Source organism: Python bivittatus, unplaced genomic scaffold (genome assembly GCF_059951505.1).
Source record: "Python bivittatus isolate LINGU-HERP-01145 unplaced genomic scaffold, Pbiv_v1 ctg000220_np1212, whole genome shotgun sequence".
Taxonomy (NCBI): domain Eukaryota; kingdom Metazoa; phylum Chordata; class Lepidosauria; order Squamata; family Pythonidae; genus Python; species Python bivittatus.
Genome location: NW_028277048.1, coordinates 7,161,639 through 7,182,454, shown reverse-complemented (window position 1 = coordinate 7,182,454; position 20,816 = coordinate 7,161,639). Strand labels below are relative to the sequence as shown.

Genomic DNA, 20,816 nt, shown 5'->3' with positions numbered 1-20,816 from the left:
CTGTTGTGAGGACGAACGGCACCAGGCACACTAAGTGTGCTATATAACTGACAACTGATAATAGCCTGGGGGGAGGCCCATGGGGGTCTGCTGCGAGGTGCTAGGGTGGGGCTGGGGGCACCTCACCCGAGTACTTGCCGCCCTTGCTGCGCTTGATGAAGCAGAGGAGCACCAGAACCAGGATGAGGAGGACAATGGCGCTGATGAAGCCGATGAACCAACCCTCTGCAGCAAAGTTATTTGTCTCTTCAACTGTGGAAAACAATTAGGGCATTAACATCCTCTCACCAAACTCTGCCCGTTCACTACCAAGCAATGCTCTTATCCAAAACAAGGGGAAGAAAGAGGCTCAGCTTGGTAGTCAATCCACACAACAAGTACATCTAGACCAGGCTACAGAGGTGGAGAACACAGTGCTGCTGTTCCCCTTGAAAAAGCCACACTGGCTGGTGGAGAGTATTGGGGACAAATTCCAAGTGCTGCTTTTCACCTCTCCTGAGCTCAAAAGAACCCTGAGAAGCTGCCCCCCACAGACACCCGTCCTACTACGTTCTGACTGAGAGATAACACCCATCCTCCTTCTGCATCTCTGAAGGGAAATGATCTGGGGTCTAGACTGCTATATGGAGCATCACCCCAGATATACTGATCCTTAGAAAAAACAGCTTGCTTATTTCTAAAATGCATGGAATAAGGAGGGAAGTTTTAAAAGATAAGTTAAACTTAACACGTAGGGTAGAATATTCATATGCATCCTTGAAAAAAATACCACTGACTTGTGGGGGGTGGGGGAGAATTATATTAAGGACACTGATTATTTCCCTGATATGATCATCCTTGGGAGGAAAGCAGAAAACATTTGCAGCTAATTTTAACTGAGTCGCTGGTTTCTCTTTAAAGAGAGCCTTTTCTTTGTTGAATGTTCCCAGGAGCATACATGATATGATCCTGCAGCCTGTGAAATAATATAGTTGAGGATCTCCCCATCCAGTCCACAAGCCTCTGATGCCAGGCCCCATCCCCTTCCCATTGTCTCCAGTGCCTGGTCACTCCTTCTTGCTCACAATCCTGTTTCCGAATCTCTCTGCCTGCTTAGTTGAGCAGTCTGAGGGGATCCCCCAGAGAGCTGTGCGGAGCCCCCATGGTGCTGTCTCCTGCCCTTTATAGTGGAGAAAACCTGAAACAGCTGAGTTGCAAGAAAAAGGTACTGTGGATGCTTTGCAGACCTCTTTCCTCAAAACTGTTCATGTTTTCAAGCTGGCAGTTGAAATGGAGGACAATAGGAGGCGTCTTTCTCCTGCCTTTGATGATTCACAAAAGGTAGCCATCAATCCACACTCAGCAGCATCTCCAGTTGTAACTTGGTCAAACCAGATTTTTCTCTTTAGCAATTCCTTGAGCTTTGATTAGAAGAATTGCTGGATCAGAGGAACTTCTGAGAAGCCACTCAGAGCTAAGTCAAACATTGTAACAGTTAGCACCGCAGTGGAAATTAATTGGAAGGACTCTACTCTATTCACTTAGAACTGTTCTCTTCTAAGCAAATTTTCCCAGAAGAGAAATTTTCTGAGAAAGGTTCTTTGTTGGCCCTTCCCCAAAACTGCTAATTGAGTTCCCCTCCAGAGAATATTCTGTGAAATCCTTTTTCCTACACACTGAATGGAGAATTTGGAAATATCATTTCAGCTCAATTGCCATAGATATTGACTGAGGGCACTTCCACTTCTCATTATTTCCATCACTTCCATTCTTCAATCCCCCAAGGCATTTGAAGCCTCCTGGGTGTCCAGAGAGATTATTTTCACTTATGCTGATGCTAGAAAGTGAGAAAAATGAGGAACCAATCATTGTTCCCCCTCCAGCTGATCAATAGGAATATTGCAACATTTTCACCATCATCTAGCCCAGGGATCCCAAAACTCTTCAGCTCATCAACCCCTTCATGAAGTTTCAGATTGTTCATCAACCCCCAAACATTTATTATATGAAAATAATTTAATAAGTAATACTTTAACTAACTGTACTACGAAGAATAATAATGATAATAACATTGACCCCTTGGGTAGTTCCATCAACCCTACAGGGTCAATAATGTTTCCTTTGGGGAACCCTGATCTAATTAATGTCCTCCTGAAGTAACAAAACCCACTATTCTCTCTAGAAGAAAAAAACTGAATTACTACTCCCTTCCCCCAGCAGCTATTTCCCCCTAAATCTGAGCAAATGGTAGGTGCCCGCCCATCAAAACACCATTCTACCTGCATATGAATTCCAGCTGAAAGCTGTGGCAATGCCATGATAAGAGTAGTCTTGCTGGCAGACACTTTTCTCAAGTGCTACAACCCTGTGAAACTGACTGTAAGCTAACTAGCAAGTCAGTCTGCTGATAAGATTGCTCGGGAGAAATCTAGTTCTAGAGTAGAGTTCAGGAAGAAGGAGGAGGAGGAGGAGGAGGAGGAAGAAGAGGTAAAGTTCCCACATATAGAAAGACAGCCTGCCCCCAAGTTTAAGGCACTGGGTTGCACAGATCAAAAGCTGAGTGATGTTTGTTGTGCCCTAGCCAAGCTGGAAGAAAACTGGCTGGGCTGGGGGTATATTTTTTTGAGGGGGGGGCATCATGACATGGTGCCAGTGCCAGAACAGCACCACTGCCATGCATGGAGGGACTCTGGAGTTCCAAATGCAATCCAATGATTATTAGTGCAGCCCCCAAGTCCTGTGAAAAGCTCCATCAGCATATTGCTAATTTCCTGGGCAGTATATAAATAAATGTTCAATTATAAGACTTAAAACTAAACTAAAACAAAATAGCACAGAATAAAAGCCATGCCAAGCCAACAGGAAAGGCTAAGCAGGGTAGTTTTGAAAGATAATCTGACTGTCCATCTACTTACCTATCTATTTAACAAGTGTATATCTTACCACTTATGTACGTGGTGACCAAGTGGCTTATAGCAAAATCAAAATATAATCAACTACTCCCCACCCTTAAATGTATGCCTCAAAACCCATGAAAATAAGTTAGAATCAACAATCATACCAACAGCAACTACTTCAACTCAGAAGCTCAAAAACAGCTAAAGACTCGAGAGCATAAAATAATTTTTATCTGGTGCCTAAAAGGTAGTTAAATAGGTTCCAAGAAAATCTTCCTGTTTGTCGCCTTCCCATAGCTTGGAGCATAGAGTAAGCAAGGGAAAATGCCAGTATAAAATTTCTCCCCATCACAAGCAACAATAAAACACCGAGTTCTCATGTTTTACACCCCTATAAACCTATTCTTCTTCTGTTATCACACTCAGGTCTTCCTAAAATTCATTTGCCGGTTATATTCTGTGAAATATATGGAAAGAAGTGGATTTCTTGTCTTTGTTGCTATAACATTTAAAATATTGCAAGAGAGTTACTAACTCCCTGCCTTCTTCATCTTTTCCAAAGCCTAGTGCACTTCAAGGGTCGCCTTCAACATCTCGCTTTTCAAAAATATGAAACTGTAACTTTTTTTTCAAATGCTGGAGTGGTTTTCCTTTCTTTAAAATGTCACATCAAATAACAACAGCTATAAATAATACATCACAAAATGTATTAAAATGCCTGGGAAGTCAGGAGCGAGGCAATGCTCTAAAACTAAATATATGAGGCAATTAAAAATACATATTTTTGAAAAACTGATAGGTTGTAAAGTACTAGCTATGAATGGAATCCAAAAGAAAAACAAGATCCTTTCACAAATAATTTACCTTTAAAATGGAAAAGTTGTCTTAAGATTTGCTGAAAATACAATAATGGAAGCCACTAGGTCTTTTTTTTTCTTTTAATCCAATTTCACTTTTCAAAGAGGGGATTTTATTAAGTTCTTTGAGCCAGAAAAATACAGCTATGAACTTTCCTAATAACAGAGCTCCTAACATAAAGAGTACAGTACAGCCCTTCCAAATGAAGACTACTAAAGATACAGATCAAAAGACACTGTGCTTCTTTCCAATCTTTTTCATCTTAATAAATTTTCGAAAGAAAGAGCAGAAGCACTGGGAAAACACATGCAAATTGCAGATGATTGACAACGTCTCCTTTTTTTCCTTTTAGAGTGCTGTAATTGAGGCAGGATGATTCCACTAGAAAAGCCCCCCGTTGGATAAATTAAGATTATTGATAGCCTACTTTAATCTAACAAGCACTAATTTGGAGATTAAATATTGATCAATTACAATCAACATCATTTTTTAAAATTAAATCTTATTTTAAGGTATTTTATTTTAAAAAATGAATATAGCTCAAATATAATGTTACAAATGCTCCTAATTCCCTCCTGAGACCAGACTAGCCCTGTTGAATTTTAGGAGAGCCATAAAAACTTGGCTTTTTAAAGAAAGTCTTGAGAATGGATCTGGCATAAGTTAGAAGCCCCATCCTCAGTTATGTCTGGATATTTATTGTTCTTCGGTGGCCACAGTCTGCTTTGAAATTTTTGCTATTGTTAGTCTTGTTATTTTGTTTTATTGTTTTAATATTGTTGCTGTAAAAAGAGAAAGTAAGCTGCTCAGAGTTCTCCTGGACTGGAGCAGCATAAAAGGGAAGGGAAGGGAAGGGAAGGGAAGGGAAGGGAAGGGAAGGGAAGGGAAGGGAAGGGAAGGGAAGGGAAAGGGAAAGGGAAGGGAAGGGAAGGGGAGAGGGAGAGGGAGAGGGAGAGGGAGAGGGAGAGGGAGAGGGAGAGGGAGAGGGAGAGGGAGAGGGAGAGGGAAAGGGAAAGGGAAAGGGAGAGGGAAAGGAGGCTAGAAATAAGTTAAAAAAAAAACACAGAGAGCTCCTAAAAACCTCCGTAGCCTCTACTGCTGTAAATTAGAGCCAGAGCTTTTGTTCAGAAGAAGTCAGTGTGGAGGTTGGACTGGGGTGGAGAGAGATCCAGGTTCTAGTCCATTCTTGGCTATGGAAGCTCAACAGGTGATTTGGGGCCAATCACTCTCTTTTTGTCTCAGCCCAACCTATTGTGTAGGGTTGTTGTGGGGCAAAATAGGACTATGTACACAGTTTGAGCTTTAGAGTGAAAGACAGGGTACAAATCCAGTAAATAATAATAACTGTTTCTCAGACAAGTATTTTATTACTGAGTCAGAAATAGCACTAGCAGCCAACAGTTAGGTAATATTTTAGCCTTCTCTTCCAGTTCAATAAGGACCTTCAGCCTAAGGATAATCCAAGCTCAAAGCTTTATCTTCAAATGTACCATAGTTCAAAATCAACCAACAGTTCCTCTAGAGCCTCTGAGCCTGAAGGTATGGATTCATCCTTCAGCAAGAGGAAAGAAGGAAGATCCAGCAAACTACAGACCAGTTAGCTGACATTAATACCTGAGAAAAATCTAGAGCAGATCATTTAGATACTGATCCCAAAGCACCTTGGAAACAATACACTAATTACTAGAAGTCAGCATGGATTTGTCATGAACAATTCTTGTCAGACTCGCCTTATCTGTTTCTTTTTCAATTGGATAACTTTCTTAATAGATTGTGGGAATGCAATAGGCACAATATAACTTGATTTCAGCAAAGCATTTGCAAAATGCTCCATGTCATGATGATTAGCAAGTTAAATGTGGGCTGGATGGCATGATAAGTAAGTGGATGCAGAGTTGGCTCAAAAAGCATATTCAGAGTGCTCATCTATGATTACTTTTCAATAGAAGTATAATTTGCAAATCACAGGAAGTTCCGCTCTATTCTGCTTTTGGTCAGACTCCTTAAGTAGTGTGTTCATTTCTGGGCACTACATTCAGAGAAATTGGAACAGGTTCAGAGAAAGGCAAAAATATGACCAGGGTACTAGAATCTGTTCTCTTTGGTTCTAAAGCACAGAATGCAGAATGAGTTTAAGTTACAGGAAGCCCAGTTTTTATTGAATATTAGGAAAAAAAATCCAAAGAATTTCACCATTTCAAAGAAGGGGCTGAAATCTGGAAAGTGATTTCTTAAACTGGCTTCATTTCTATCTGATCTACATGGTTTACACAGTGGGAAAGCCCTAAGGCTAGACCACAGGGCCAGATACAACATTGGCCAAATGGTTGAAGCTGCATCGCCACACCATTTTCATTTTTCCTAGCCTCATAGCTGGACCAATTAGCTACTGCCTTGGGAGCACACAGTCCATGAAGCAACAGAGCAGCAGCCCTCTCATTGGCTGGTAGCGGATGGTCAATCCCACTCATTGCTAGCTCAGGGAATCATCCCATCCTTTAAAATAGCACGATATCAACTCACTGGACAGCACAGCACTGTCAGGCATGCAGGCTGAGAAGGATGCTTTGCCGAGGGTGGGCAAACAGCAGCAAGGAGAAAGTGACAGTGATGCCCCTGGGAGGGATTAGTGGATTCATCTGGTTAATCTGATAGACAGTTGTGAACAAAAAGGGTGTCCCTTTACAGACTACCCCCTCAGGCTCTCTGTTTGAAATCTGCCATGCACATTCCTGACAAGACAAGCCTTTTCCCTTATCAATGTAATCCTACTCCATCTCAAAACAAAAAAGTTAGGATGTCACTTGGATTTTTTATGAGTTTGAACAACTTTTTCTATATTCATAAAAATCTAGTTTTCCTACTGTATATCCTTGTTTGGATAAAACAAAAATGTTATGGGCACTGTAAAAATTCACCAGGTTTTAAAACAGTGTAATTCAAACAATGTTATAGTGCACCAAACTCTGTGGCATTTGGAAGTCTAACTTTCCTGCATCCCATCCTGTTCTAATTTTTAAAATAAATAGAAGATAGAGATAGAGATAGAGATAGAGATAGAGATAGAGATAGAGATAGAGATAGAGATAGAGATAGAGATAGAGATAGAGATAGAGATAGAAAAGATTTTTTTAAACTTTAGACTTGGTCTTTCCCAACCTGCTACTGAACTGGGAAATGAGTTGAAATTGATTATTTCCAGAACAACCTAATCAGATAGGCTGTTTCCAAAGTCCTGGACACATCCTTGTGAGAACATCTGGCAGGCTTTACACAACCCTTCCCTAAACTATAAATAACAAAATGAATCAAGTTTCCAAATACAAAATGGAATGATCTTAATAGCCCAATTCTCAGTACTAATTCCTTAAACAGAAGAAAGCAAAATGGAGTGCAAACTGTCAACAGGCACTGCTAATTTACCTTAAAATTACACCATAGTACATTGGATTCATTCTTTTGTTGCTAGAAAACTTGATTGTTGTTGCTTTTCTTGCATTCTAATAGCTGTCTTACCAGAGTGACTAGGAAACGTCAAAATCTACCAAATATGACAGTTTATCACATAAATACCCACTTTCTGAGTGAGTGAGAGAGGAATTTGTAGGAATGGTTCATAATCTAGATCCACATAAAAGTAAACCACAAACAAGTAATTTTGAAATTGAATGAAGTTTGAGCACTTTTAATGACTGCTTCTTGGATGATTCCTGAGTCTCCAGTGTAACTTACCCACACCACTGGTCTCCACGTCTGACTCCCAGATGATTTGAACATCCCCAGTCCGGTGTATTTTCACCAGCCGAACACGATACTGCTTGCCTGGCTGCAAATCTGGAATGCTGTATGAGCCCTGGCCAGAACTGGCCTTTCCTACATCACGCCATTGTCCTTTGTCTGTTTGAAAAAGAGGAAGAGACAGAAGGGCTATGGTTGAGTTCTCCACTGGGTTAAGCCAGAATGTTTGCCTTTGATTTTACTCCAGTGTCTGTTGGGAATCCAGCCATTTGTAGCTTATCTTTTGCCATGGATGAACACACCATTCTTCATTACTCTTCAGCTAGCTGATGGAAAGTGGACTTTGCCTCTCCCAGGACTATGTTGAAAATCATGGATTTCCTCATTAGGAAACTAGGAATTTACAAGCAGAGGCCTTGGAAAGGAAGAAACTCTTCCCCTTCCAACTAGCAACCACTTGCAGATCACTATTTTCCCAACATGTAAAATCAGCAGTTTCAGCAAATCTGCTGGCCAGGCAGGGAGAATTCCTCATCCCTCCCAAAGATGTTGTTTCAGATGACTGGGAAGTAGGGAGAAAAGAACATTAAGAAGAGACCTGATGGGTCAGGTTGTAGACCCATCTAGACCAGCATTCTGTGTTACACAATGGCCAACTGGATACATTTGGGAACCTCACGAATTTGGAGACCTGAATAGGATGGAAAGGGGGTGAGTGTGTGTGTGTGTGTGTGCCTGCATGCATGCATGCATACCTGCAGCAACAGTGTATGAGAGGGGAAATGTGTCAGGATGGGTACCCGTATGTAGGGATAGTGTGGTAGAATGTATGTGGTGTGAGGTGGTAGTGAAAGAGGATTCTGTAGGGAGCATGCATATATGAACAAGTATAGTCCCTAAACCAGAGTGAGTGATCTACACAGCTTTTCAACCCCAAAAGATGCCCACCCACGGCTGGCATAATGGCATGGAGACAATAGTGGAAAGAGGAGTTCCACCTCCCTGCTCTTACCTGTTTTGCTCATAACGTGGACTGCAAACTCCACATCTCGCTGGTTCTGACGTGGGATCCAGATGATGGTGGTGAAGTTTTCTCCTGTCTCACCCACACTGATGTTTACAAAAGACAAGTTCACTGGGCATAGAGGCAGGGAGAAAATGAGAAGGAAAAGTATTAATATCACAATGACTTCTCTTGAGAATCTACACACCACCTTAAGCTCCAGAGGGAACAGCAATGTCATTAAGACTGCGGAAAAAGCGCTGGATTAACTATATTTCCACTGTTGCTTTGCTTTCATCATTTGCATCTTTCTAAACAGCTCACACCCAGGCCTTCTAGAGCAGATGTCCTTCCAGCAGAAGTCCAAGTAGCTCAGTATTGCAGTCTGGAAGAAGTGGGACTTGACACTCTTAACTGGAGGGTGTCATGGGACAGAAAAGGGGCTTTAACCCCTGTCACATGCTTCTGTGCAATTCATGCCCTTGCTAGAACACTTGGTAACTTCTAGACCTGCTCCTCACATCCCTCAGAATGATTTCTTTGAGCTGGCTTCCTGGTTCCGAGTTTTCCTCATTTAGAAACTGCCAAAGGTTTTGTTTGGGGGGGGGGGGTATTTTATTGATGGAAGAAGCAGCAACTGGTCATGGTGAATTAATTTGCCTTCCTTTGTGTCTTTATCCTAGTCTGAGTGATCTAACAGCGATGATTATGTGCCATCAGGTCAATGTTGACCACAGATCTTCTCCAGGATGAGATATAACAGTCACTCATTATTTTAATGTAGGCAGTCCAAGATACTATTTTTTCCTCTCTCTTTCATTTGTTAAAATCCATCTGATGAATATTATAAGGTTCTTGATCTCCCATGTCCCCTGAAATATAGGCAATGTTCCTGCCCTGCTTCATCCAACAGCACCTAAGTTCTTTTGTGCCTCTTCTCCAAGACTCTGAAGAACTGAAATTGTTTGCTTGTTTTGTTTTTCTTTTTTTAATATAGACCCAAGTCCTGCAAGAAACAGACTCCCTATAGGTCTGCTTCCCTTGAAAGACTGAATCAGGTAATAATATCTCCTTTGTTACTGGATCACCAAAACTTTGATCTTTCAAGAAGGTGCCAGGCCATGACAGGAGATAAAAGTCATTCAGAAGTTGTGACTATGACAATTTCCGTGGTTTGTGTATGCCTATTTAGGAATTTTCAATATCACCAGTTCATGCTATTTCCCAGTTCTTAATCCATACAAACAAATCCAATCGTAAACCAATAAATCCCACTAAATTTGTGGGATTACTTTCAAGTAAATGAGTGTAGGACTGCAGCCTACATCAAGCCACAGAAATTAATGTATGAACAAACCAGCCTTAAGTTTTAGTCTAACTGGAAACACTTCAGTTAGCATTTGGAATGAATTTAATTATTGTACATGCCAATAGCATAAGGGTGAACAACGTGTAGCTCACAGACTGTATTATGGACCTCCAGCCCCAGGGAACTGTCAGTTTGCAATCCTCCAAAAAACCCCAAGATTGTGCTGCCAAAATTCAGTGACTAAATGGTCACTTCTGTGACATTTAGCATTAGTTCACTCACATAACAAAATATTGCTAAACTTTTAATTTTTGCTAAAATAAAAGTCAAATGTTTGGTCTTAAATCTCAACCAATACAACGCTTCAAACAGGAAAAACCATTTTGTTTCCACTTATCTTATGACATCACTGCATCACTGGACACATTCCTTATAACCCTTGGAGGCCAGAAGAATAAGAAAAAGTGCATAATATGGATTAATAGAAATAATGGAAGTTATGTTTTAACCTTAGAGTAAGAGCTGGATGTATATCGTTATTTATATCTGTTGTGAGGAGGGTCGGAAGTCAATTCTTTTTTTCCTTTGATTTTTCTCTTCTTTTTCTTGTTTTTTTACACTTTTTAATCTTGTGTATCTCTCATTTCTAATGTTTCTTTCTATATTCTTTTCTCAATATTAGTTTTTATTAGTTTTTATTGTTCTTTTTTTAAAAAAAATTAATAAAGTTATAAATAAAAGAAAAAGTGCCACCTCTCCAGGCTGAGAAAGTGTGCCCGCCTTGGAAATAACACAATAAAACTGCACTGGAGCACATTTCTTTGACATAAATTTTAAAGCAAGGAATGCATTTTATTGAGACGCTTAAAAATGTTCTTCAGGAAAGAGGAAGAGGAGAGGCAAAAGCAGAAGCAGAAGAAGTCTAAAACCAGCTGGAGATAAATAATTGAAAAATAGTTTTTAAAAAATATTGAAAGGGTAAAAGATCCCCTCAAGCTGGACTCTTGGTGACCTCATGGACATACACTGCTCATCTAATTTCTGTGGCAGCAATACAAACCTAGTTTGCCAGTGCTTTCTTGCAGTCCACGGCCTAGCAAGTTCCCTGGTAGAGTCCTTGGGGTTCTCTGAGCTTGGTGGTTGTAACAACCCCAAGGACTCCACAGTTCAACCCTGAGCTACATATATTCTCTTCTATTAGTTCCCTGGTAGTTTCTCATCAAAATCAAGCACCTGGGAAAAAAATCACTGGAAAGGAGCTTTTTAGAAGTAGAGAAGAAGCTGAGATCATAGGAAGAACGCCTACCCTGAAGGAGCTGCTGGAGTACAGCTGCAACTGCACAAAGGGGTCCATGTGAATACTGATATTTTCAGCTAAAAATTCAAGGGACAACACTTTTATGTTCTGCGTGTCTAATGGTTACTCTCCCTGTAAGTTCCAATTACACAACCTGATACCAGGTTGCCATGGTTTCTTGTTTTCAAATTGCTTTACACACACTGGACCATCCACTACGGTATCTAATACCTCAATATCGCTGAGTAGATACATACATACATATCATGCTATTCCCTTTTGGGTGAGCAACGTTATGTAGAAATAGGAAGATAAAGAAATTAGAAGTGTGAGATAAGGGGAAAAATCAGGAAACAAAGCTAGAATCTCAACACTGTTCACTATCTCTCTCCATATTTTTATATCATGATAAAGGACACTCCTTCCTTCTACAGTGTCCTTACACTGCTCCATACATTGCCTATTGTTCTTTAAATGTCTCCCCTCTCTCTTTTTCAGGATCTCAACAACAACATACAACCATGATTTTCTTGGCCTTCCTCTTCTTCACCACTTTACTCTTCCTTGATGTATTAGTTGTGCAATTCAACATCTCTACATGACCGAACCACCTGAAGGTCATTCTTCTGTACTGGCATTTAATTTTGAATTCAATCCAGATTCATTCAGCACCCATTCGTTCTTGGCCCTCTCTGTTCTTATTTGACCACACATTAAGTAACTCATTCTATTGTATTCAACTTATTTTCATGTATCTTCTGACATACTGTACCCAACTCTCACTTCTATATAGCAAAGTAGGCAGAACACACTTATACACAGCCATTTTACAGCTGAAAATAGGGCAAAATGAAAGTGAATTGTGACAGAGAAAGGCACAGGCTAACCGTGTAAACAATTTGAGCAGATTTCTCCTGGCAGAAATGTAATCTATGGAAATATCATCATCTGACCAATTATGGTCTGTTGATACAATGATGTTTTTTATTAATATGGAAGTTTCTTTGCACACACATTGAAGCTGCCTTAGATTGCCAAGTTTTTGATTACAGCCTATATAATGGCCACTCCTGGCTTGTGAGTATCAGGTATTATCCATCCCCTCATCCACAGCCCTCCAAAGCCTTTGCCCGGAGCAGCCTATAAGCTGTGATAGGGAATTGAAATTCCTTGCCTCATTGCAAAGAAAGAAAGAAAAGGTTTAAAATGAAACTGAGTACTTTGGTTACTTCTATTGAATATCCAATATGCTGCCAGCACAGTTACATGGGATCATTTCTAATTCTGCGCTCTAATGGCATGGAAGGATCTTTATGTAGCTACTGATCACCACATGCTGTCCTGATTTTGGTCCCTGAGGCCAGCTGCAATGTGGGGAGGGAGATAGATTCAGGGGGTGGTCAATTCATCTTGGCAGTATGAATTGTGCTAGTGGTCCTAAAGGAGGCGATAGCACATCCACTGGAAAAGGCCTCCATGGATCCAGGGGTTTATGTCAATTACCACCCCATCACAAATATACCCTTTATTCAGCACTTCATTAAACTTTGACTACATGAACTAATATCAATCTGTCTTTCCATCATGTCAATAGAGAGCCAGCTCATCATCAAAAGTGAACACGTTAGTGGTCCAAGATTGAAAATCTGGGGTTGCAACGTCTTCTGTCCTCTTCCTCCTCATGCTCAATATATCCATAATTCATCACGGAATAATGTTCCAAATTTTTTGGTATATAATTCAAAAGTACATTCACACTTTTAAACAATAATGTTCTTTTAAAATTATATTAGCAAACTTATGGATATCAAACTACAACCAGCCATCAGTACAGGAGAAGCCCATACCAAGTTACACTTCCCAGATTACATTCCCAAGAAAAATAAAGTTAACAGCCTATCCTTTTAAACATTTTCTGTGGTGGCTGGTAAATGTGAAAAATAAAATTAATCTGATTTTAAAATCATAAGAAATGGTATTATTCATCAATCTTATCCAGTGGTTTGTTAGTATGAGATGTTTCAAACCTTATTCTAGAATTCTTGCAAATAACTAATATCCATCATGCTTGAATTCTTTTAAATTATTGGAGATAATTATTCCAAGGAAAGTTCTTTTTATTGTGCATGTAAATATGTCATTTTTAAAAATCTTAGTTCAGAATTGGAATGGATGATTAAAATCTCACTGAACTTGTAAACTATGAATGTATAGTGAATGGGCAGGCAAGTCCCCACTTCACATTCATTGAGAACCAGCTGGCACCTAGGTTTGAATCCATATCATTCATAAGGAGAGTTGCTTTTTCTGCACACAACAGGCATATCTCCCAGCCTCTCCCCTCTGCTCTTTTAAAAGTTAGAGAGAGAACTCTAGGGGCTAGAAACTACATTGAGCTTGGGCAGAGATTAGCTTCTTTAAGGAAGAAAAAGAAAAACCTACAAGAAGCTAAAAAAAAAGTCCAAACAATTGCTCTAAAAATCAGATTCTTTTAGTAGAATAAAATCTATCCAGGAACTTGCATTAGATTATCAATTTCTCTTTCTCTTTCTCTCTCTCTCTCTCTCTCCTCTTTTTTTCATTTAGAACTAATACTTTTCTGTGAAATTTATTTTATCTGTACAGGCTTAGTAATTGTGCTTCTTATGCAACCTGGTACTGCTTTACAACAGAGTTGCTTCTCAATTAGGAGCAGGCCATATTTTTGTTTATAGATTTTTAAGAGACATCCTTTTTTGTTGTAATCTTTGATATGGACAGCGCCATATTTTTACCTCTTTTGTCACTGAAGGTTTGTGTGTGACTTCTTAACGCCTAAAAGGGATTCTTTACATTCTATCTTTTCATTTTTTTAAATCAAAATTTGATTTTATTTATCTCTTGTGAAATTGGTCTATCTCCCAAAGGGCGGGGGGGGGGGGGAGGGAATTCCCTTAGCCTACATACTACAGAGCCAAGAGGTGGCAGTATAGAATCTATTTAATTTTTTTCTTTTCTTTTTCTTTTTAATTTGCCAGGGAGCCCTATCTCACATGCCAACTACCAAGCAGCTACCTCAAGGCAAGTAGTAAAGCTAGGATGTGTAGACCCAGGGGACTTCTGGGAGAAGATCTCCAACTATAGCCATGTTACTACAGAACATGGCTTCAAGACTGATATATCTAGGTAAATCTACAATTGTACTTATAACTGCGGTAAAGAAGATTGGAAGCCACTTCTTTATATTTTTTCCTTCTTTTCTATTGTTCTTCTACTTTTCTTTTCTTTTCTTTTTGCATTTTAGCTCTTTTATTTCTTCCTTTTTCTTTTTTCTTTCTTACTCTTTTAGTTTGTATTAATTTTTACTCTTTTTAAAATTTTTCAATAAAATTATATTAAAAAAAAGATTGATATATCTACTAGGGGTTGTTCCTATGCTAATATTTTTAAATTATTTTAAGAAGGTTGAGATTTAAAAAATATATGGGAAGGACTTTCCCAATGTTCAGCTTTACCACTGGGCATTTATTTTTTACTTCAATTTCTTTATTGAATGCAAGTGATCAAAACAAAAAAGCATCATAGACACAATTAGAAAGTTTCTATATGATCTGTTTGATATCATGGCAGGTGCTTGCTTCTATTTTTAGCCATAGCTCTTTTGTATTTCCTGCATTAAATGCTGCAAAGAACATTTGGAAGACATTGGGACAGAAATATAATTTTGACTTTTATTCATACAGTAGACTTACATACTGGGACAATCCCAAATTGAAAATAGCTGACAAGTCTTTTTTCAAGAATCATAGGCAATCAGCAGTGTAAATACTTCAGATCAGCTTATCAATCAAGATTTTAAACCATCTGAGTTACTGCAAGAGGAATTTGAATTTGAAGAGGATCTGGCAGTATACTCAATTAAAATATCTCTTGATTTCACAGTTTGGTCCAGATGCCATCCTGTTCAGTAGTCTCCACACATACACACCACTCTTTTATTTTAAAAAGCACAGGCTGGAAAACTGGCCTGGGAAAAGTATTGAGCAAAGGAGATAAATAATTACAGTTTCACAGAAACTTTTCCAGGGCGAGGGGAAGTGAAAAGTTGCTGATGTGCTGGCAGGAAAAGGGGAGTTAGTTCAACTTGGAGTTTGGAAGGAGAAGTGAACTTGGATGGATTTTAGGCACCTCTGGCTGCTGAAAGCTTGCCTGTTGCAGAGTAGCCCTGGATAAGACTATAAGAAAGAAGATGGACAGCAAGACCATCTCAGTAAGGGACATATTGACTCTGTGAAGATTATCTTAATAGGGAAGATCCAGGAAACTATCATGCTGCCAACATGAGAAATTACCAGCCAAGAGTAATTAATTACCAGCCAAGAGTAATTAATGTCCTTGCTGAACCCTAAGCGGGGAGGAAGTTGTCAAAATAGCTACACACATAAGAGTTGATTTGATGGCATCTAGTCAAAAGGAGGAGCTTTATTTGTAGGCAGAAAAATAGTTAACTTAGAAACACTGGAAATGGTAGGCTATAAATCAAGTATTGCCTTAGTGTATCCCAACCTTGTTAGAGCAGAAGCTGTGAAAACAGGGAAATGGGAGGGGAAGATCTAGAGACCCAGTTATTTATTAACTGAGCTGGAAATTGCACATTTTCATGCTTGAAAGTAGAACTAAGAGTGATCTCTGTTATGAATTAAGGGAGGGAAGTTCACAAAAAGGTACGTGTGCTGGAGCTATCTCATCATTTCCCAAAAACACAAAGCCTCATGACAAACAGTATTTCTGAATGCAAGGTCCAGGTCCTCTCTCATGACATCATTGTGAATCTACATAGTGCTCTAAAATGAGGAGCACGTCCACATTATTAAAAGCAAACCACAAATACAGCTAGGCTTATTCAAAAGTCAGGGATGCTCACTCATAAGACACTTTAAAGGAATAGACATCCGTAACTCCTCTGTAGCTTCTTAAAACAGTTCTTCCAATAACATTGCAAGAACAAATGCTTTTAAAAGTATGTTGCATGGTATGGTTCTGAGAATGGAGCCTGAACACTTTCTGCTCAGGCCAGATGCAGAGCCTGGCCAAAAGTTGTCTGATCGAGTCAACTGTACTATATAGCTTTTAAAAAATAGCTGGGAGAAGGAAAATTACATACCTCTTTTTTCCCAAAAAACTGGATCAAAAGCAAACTATTTTTTTACTATAACATTTGAAGCCCAAATTATTGGAGCTTCCACTGCAGCAGTCCTAATCAATTTACCAGGCAGCATCTTCCATTCAATTGTGGGTAAAAATGCACAGGATTGCTGCATTACAATATAAGGCACACATATATTTATTCCATTCCAACTCTCACTTGTTCTCAAGCTAACTTCACCCATTTTTGAATAGGATCAATAGCCTGAAAACTCAAAACAGTTCTAGTTCAATTTGTTCAATAAATATTGATCTAATCATAGTGCAGTATCTGAAACCATCAGCTTTATCAGAAAACAGTTTTAATCTTCCATAGGTTTCAACACAAAATTAGTTAATTGTTGTGGCAAAACAATGATGAAATCTCAGTAACTTTTAACAAGGTAATACAAGGTTTCTATAACTTTTGAATAACTCCCCCCCCCCCCGCCCCGGGGCCTGTATAGCCTGAATAATTTGAGAATACAGTAACTGTTTTTAAAAAGCAAAAGGAGTGATTGGAGGCGTTGACTTTTGCCCCTGATGACAGCTTGCATTCCTGTATCTATTGAGAGAGGCGACAATTGTAGAAGGAGACACTTTGCTAAGCTGCACAACCCCAGCATAGGTAAAAGTCACTCTCTCCTACAATGGTTATCCTGAAGATAACAAGCAAGTCTTCATCAAACAACAATTTCAGATGGCATTATCAAAGCTTTAATGCCACAAAGAGCTTACCACTCTATTAAATATCCCCTTCTCTTTTACACGCTTGTTTTCTTTTACTTATCCTCCTCCTTAAAGGACAATAATATGGATCCTGCCAACTCACACAACTTGCAGCTCATTTTTATTGTTAGTTTTCTTCGTTTCTTGGTACTTGATTTTTTCCCCCAATGATCCAGCATGGTTCTTGTTCTGATCCACTAAAGCAGAACTACATATCAAAAGAGATCATCCCACCTATTTTGTGTTCCTCGTTCTACCAGAAGTTTTAACTTGCGAGCAAGAGTCACCTGTTTCTCTTAAAATCCTCAGCTTGCAGTTGAACATGCTCCCTGTCCCTGAGCCAGGAAAGCTATCCCACAGCGAAACAAAGCCAGCACAGTCATTCAGATAATAAATACGTATTTTAAATATTAAAGAAATTAGGCAGAACAAAAATATGGATGGGTAATGTTCAGTCAAGATTGATTTGAAGTCACTTGCTAGCAAATGAAAGGCCTCAGTTCCCTGACAAAAATTAATTTTTTCCTAATTGTACATGTATTGATCTGATTAATGCTCAGTTTTGATGGTTTTCTCTTCTTTTCCTTCCTGAACCCCTATTCCATGCAGAAAATCCCTCTCTCTACTTCCCTATTTCTGTGGTTTACATGACTCCAACTCACCTGCTATATACTTGATCATTCCTTTTACTTTCCTTTCATGCCTTTCATGCCTTTCTTTTCATGATCTCAAGCCTATGTGGCTAATTCTTTCAGCCTAATGGGAAAGGGGATGGGGGCTCCTGTAGTGCTCCAGATGTTGCTCCAACCACCATGGCCAACAGGGAGAAGTTGGAAGTTATAATTCAACGGCATCTAGATGACTATAGAGTTCCCATTTCACTCTTATATCTTTATGCTAGGAGCAACCATCTTATCTGGGTCTGGCCTTTCCATCCTGTTCCCCCTCCAGCTGAAACCTTTTAAGATTTTATAAATTTATACAAAATCTCACAAGGTTTTATGAGTTCATAAGATCACAGACATCTTGAAGATTTTATAATCCCTTCCTATATTAGAAATTTTTAATATTAATTTGGAGGCCACAGGAGCAGCGTTTGGAGGGGATCTTCGAGGGCTCTGTTCCCACAATTGGATTTATGCTCTATTTTCTCTAGCACAGGGATGCAAAACATGAAGATTCAGGAGCATGTGCCCACAAGATTCAGGAGCATGTGCCCATCCATATGCACAGTTCCCAATATTGCACTTTTCAATAGGATTGAAAGAGAAAAGAAATAATGCACTTGGGGAGTAATCCTATTAATTTTTATTGTAAACCGCCCAAAGTCACTTCCTTGTGAGATGGGCGGGTGTCTGAATTCGAAATATATATATATATATATTTATTTTAAATATTTTAGGATTATTTGATGGAAACAAAAAAGATTTGTTTGTATGGTTTTATTTTGAATGACAGCTTACATAGTGTAGTGGTTAAGGTGTCAGACTAGAACCGGGAAGCCCAGTTTCTAGTCCATCCTTAGCCATGGATGCTCAGGAGTGGCCTGTCTCTCAGCCCAGCCTACTTCACAGGGTTACTGCGGGTGAAAATTGAAATAGGGAATACTATGTATGCAACTTGAGCTCCTGACAAAAGGCAAGGAGTAAATCAAACAAACAACTAATTAAAAATAAATACTGTTAACCTTATCACACTAACCAAGGCTTCTGTGTGAATGTTATGGGAAATACCTTCCCTTTCTCTAAGATTAGGAGGAAATATTTTTAAGGCTTCACATACCTGACTCATGCATTGTATGCTCCTCCAGTACGGATACTTCCCCTCGACCCTCTTTGGTTTCCGCCCACAAGGAGAATTTATAGGGAGTGTGGGGGTCAAGGTCGCTGAGATTGAGGCTTAACTGGGTGGGTGGGATGTGGATGTTGCTGATGTCCACCTCTGTCTGATTGGCTAGGCACAAGAAGGCAGAAGAACAACAGGTCAATTATCAGAAAATGATGCATGCCATTGTCACCCAACCTGCTGTCCACAGGTGATGGACTTCCTTTCCTAGAACCTTGTCAGCGTGGAGAATGCTGGTATCATGCAAGAAAATGCAAATCCTGTTGCTGAGTAGGCAGTGTTCATCAAACATAAAACAGGTAAGAAGGAACTGTCTATTAGGGGCAGGGAAGATGAGAGAGATTAAACATGGAATCTGATTTCTAGCACATTGTGGCAAGAATCTCTGCATGCTAGCTGGTGATTCTTGTCACAATATACTAGAAATCAGGTTCCATTGTTAATATCTCTCCCATCTTGAGGGTCTATAAACCCCTTCGGATTCAGCAGAAATACTGAGCGTATTTCTATATAATTATCTACCACTGAAACCAAAGGAAGTGAAGAAAGACGTTTGAGTTATGTGTAAATGTCTGTAATAAAGCTTCTCCTCTTCCTTTTCTACTTCAAATTGTCGCTTCTAGAAGTGGTTGTGATGCTGTGGCACACATTCTTTTTTAAAACACGCCTTCCCCTTTTAAAAAGGTACCTTTATCTGGATTGTGTCTGTGGCTTTTCAACTGCAAGAAAATAAGTGCAGGAGATTCATCATGAGATAGAAAGTCATGGCAAAGAAGACTCAAATCAGGAGGGTTTTCTCTGTTAAGCAGGTATAACAAGCAGTCTCAGGCTGTATTCCTGCATTATTTTATTTGAAAACAAATTCAATGGGGGATTGGAATAAACATTTGCAACTATAGTCTTATGCCTAACTAATTAGGAATAGGATTTATTGAATTCAGTGAGATAGGTTGCTGAATGAAATAGTAGAGGGTACAGCTGGAAGCAGCATATGATCCATCTACAATCTAGAATCCTAGTTGCATTGACTGGTGACATCTAGGGCAGAGATGACAATCCATGGCTCATGTGTGCCTCCCACCATCTACAGCCCATGGATTCCCAAGATTGTGCATGGCCATTAAGCAGTACAATTTTCATTCAATTTGAGAGGATGGCAGTTTTAATGGTAGGAAGGGAAGACAAGGCTTCCATGATGCAAACATCCATTCCTATCCTTAAAGTCCTCCTCCAAGCCCAATGTTTTGTGAAAAATGGGACAAAACTTTTCAGCTCTTCTCCTCTCAGAAGTTTCACTGTGGCACCAGAAGGCCTTCTGCAGTCTACCAGTAGATCAGGAGTATGAACTCTGGCCCCTGATTAAGGAGAAGCTTCCTACCACTGACCTAAGTTATCAGATGCCAAAAAGCGCCCCTGTGCCTTAATAAGGGTCTTCTTCTTGCACAGCTGTCTTCTTTTTTTACCTGGCTACCCTAGGGCAAGTGAAAGTATACCCCACTAAGCCCATAATATGAAGAGGAGAGCATAAAATCCCACCAAAACAATATAGAGGCCTTCAAAGTTTCACTCTCCAATTCTGCCCAACTAGGAAATGGGTACTTTGAATCCTGTACAAAAAGAACATGCATTATTGCATTATTGACCAGGTCTTTGAAAAAAGAGCAGATGAAAATCTTCAGTCAAAATGGATCCCCCACCTCAAAGCATACAAAAGAAATATAAGGCAAAAATGCACAGATAACCAACAGGATCTGCATTGTGTAAACTGCTTTGGAGGGTTAGTGTTGGGGAATTTCCTTTCTTGAAGGCTTTCCCAGTTGGATTTGCACACATGTTGAAGCTTCTGCTGGGGATATATTAGTTATGGAATACCCTGTAGACAAGGCTAGCTGGTCACTGAAACTCTTCCAGTGTTATAGGAAAGTTGCACTGCACGCTTGCCCATTCCACTTCCTGTAGAGAGAATTGCACAATAGCAGAGAGGTCAATGTTTTAAAG

General features: G+C 39.5%; 1 protein-coding gene across 3 annotated transcripts in view; it reads right to left on the bottom strand.

The window, feature by feature from the left end:
- Positions 1-20,816, bottom strand: part of L1CAM (L1 cell adhesion molecule) — a 99,760-nt gene that overhangs the window by 12,510 nt on the left and 66,434 nt on the right. For 2 of the 3 annotated variants that reach the window (XM_088137747.1, XM_088137748.1), the window contains exons 22-25: positions 18,756-18,926; positions 8,485-8,607; positions 7,467-7,631; positions 127-252 (exon numbers count right to left, since the gene is read on the bottom strand). In XM_088137747.1, the coding sequence (XP_087993873.1) occupies positions 127-252; positions 7,467-7,631; positions 8,485-8,607; positions 18,756-18,926 (585 nt within the window). The remainder of the gene's footprint in view (positions 1-126; positions 253-7,466; positions 7,632-8,484; positions 8,608-18,755; positions 18,927-20,816) is intronic. The other variant, XM_088137749.1, reaches the window with a different exon arrangement.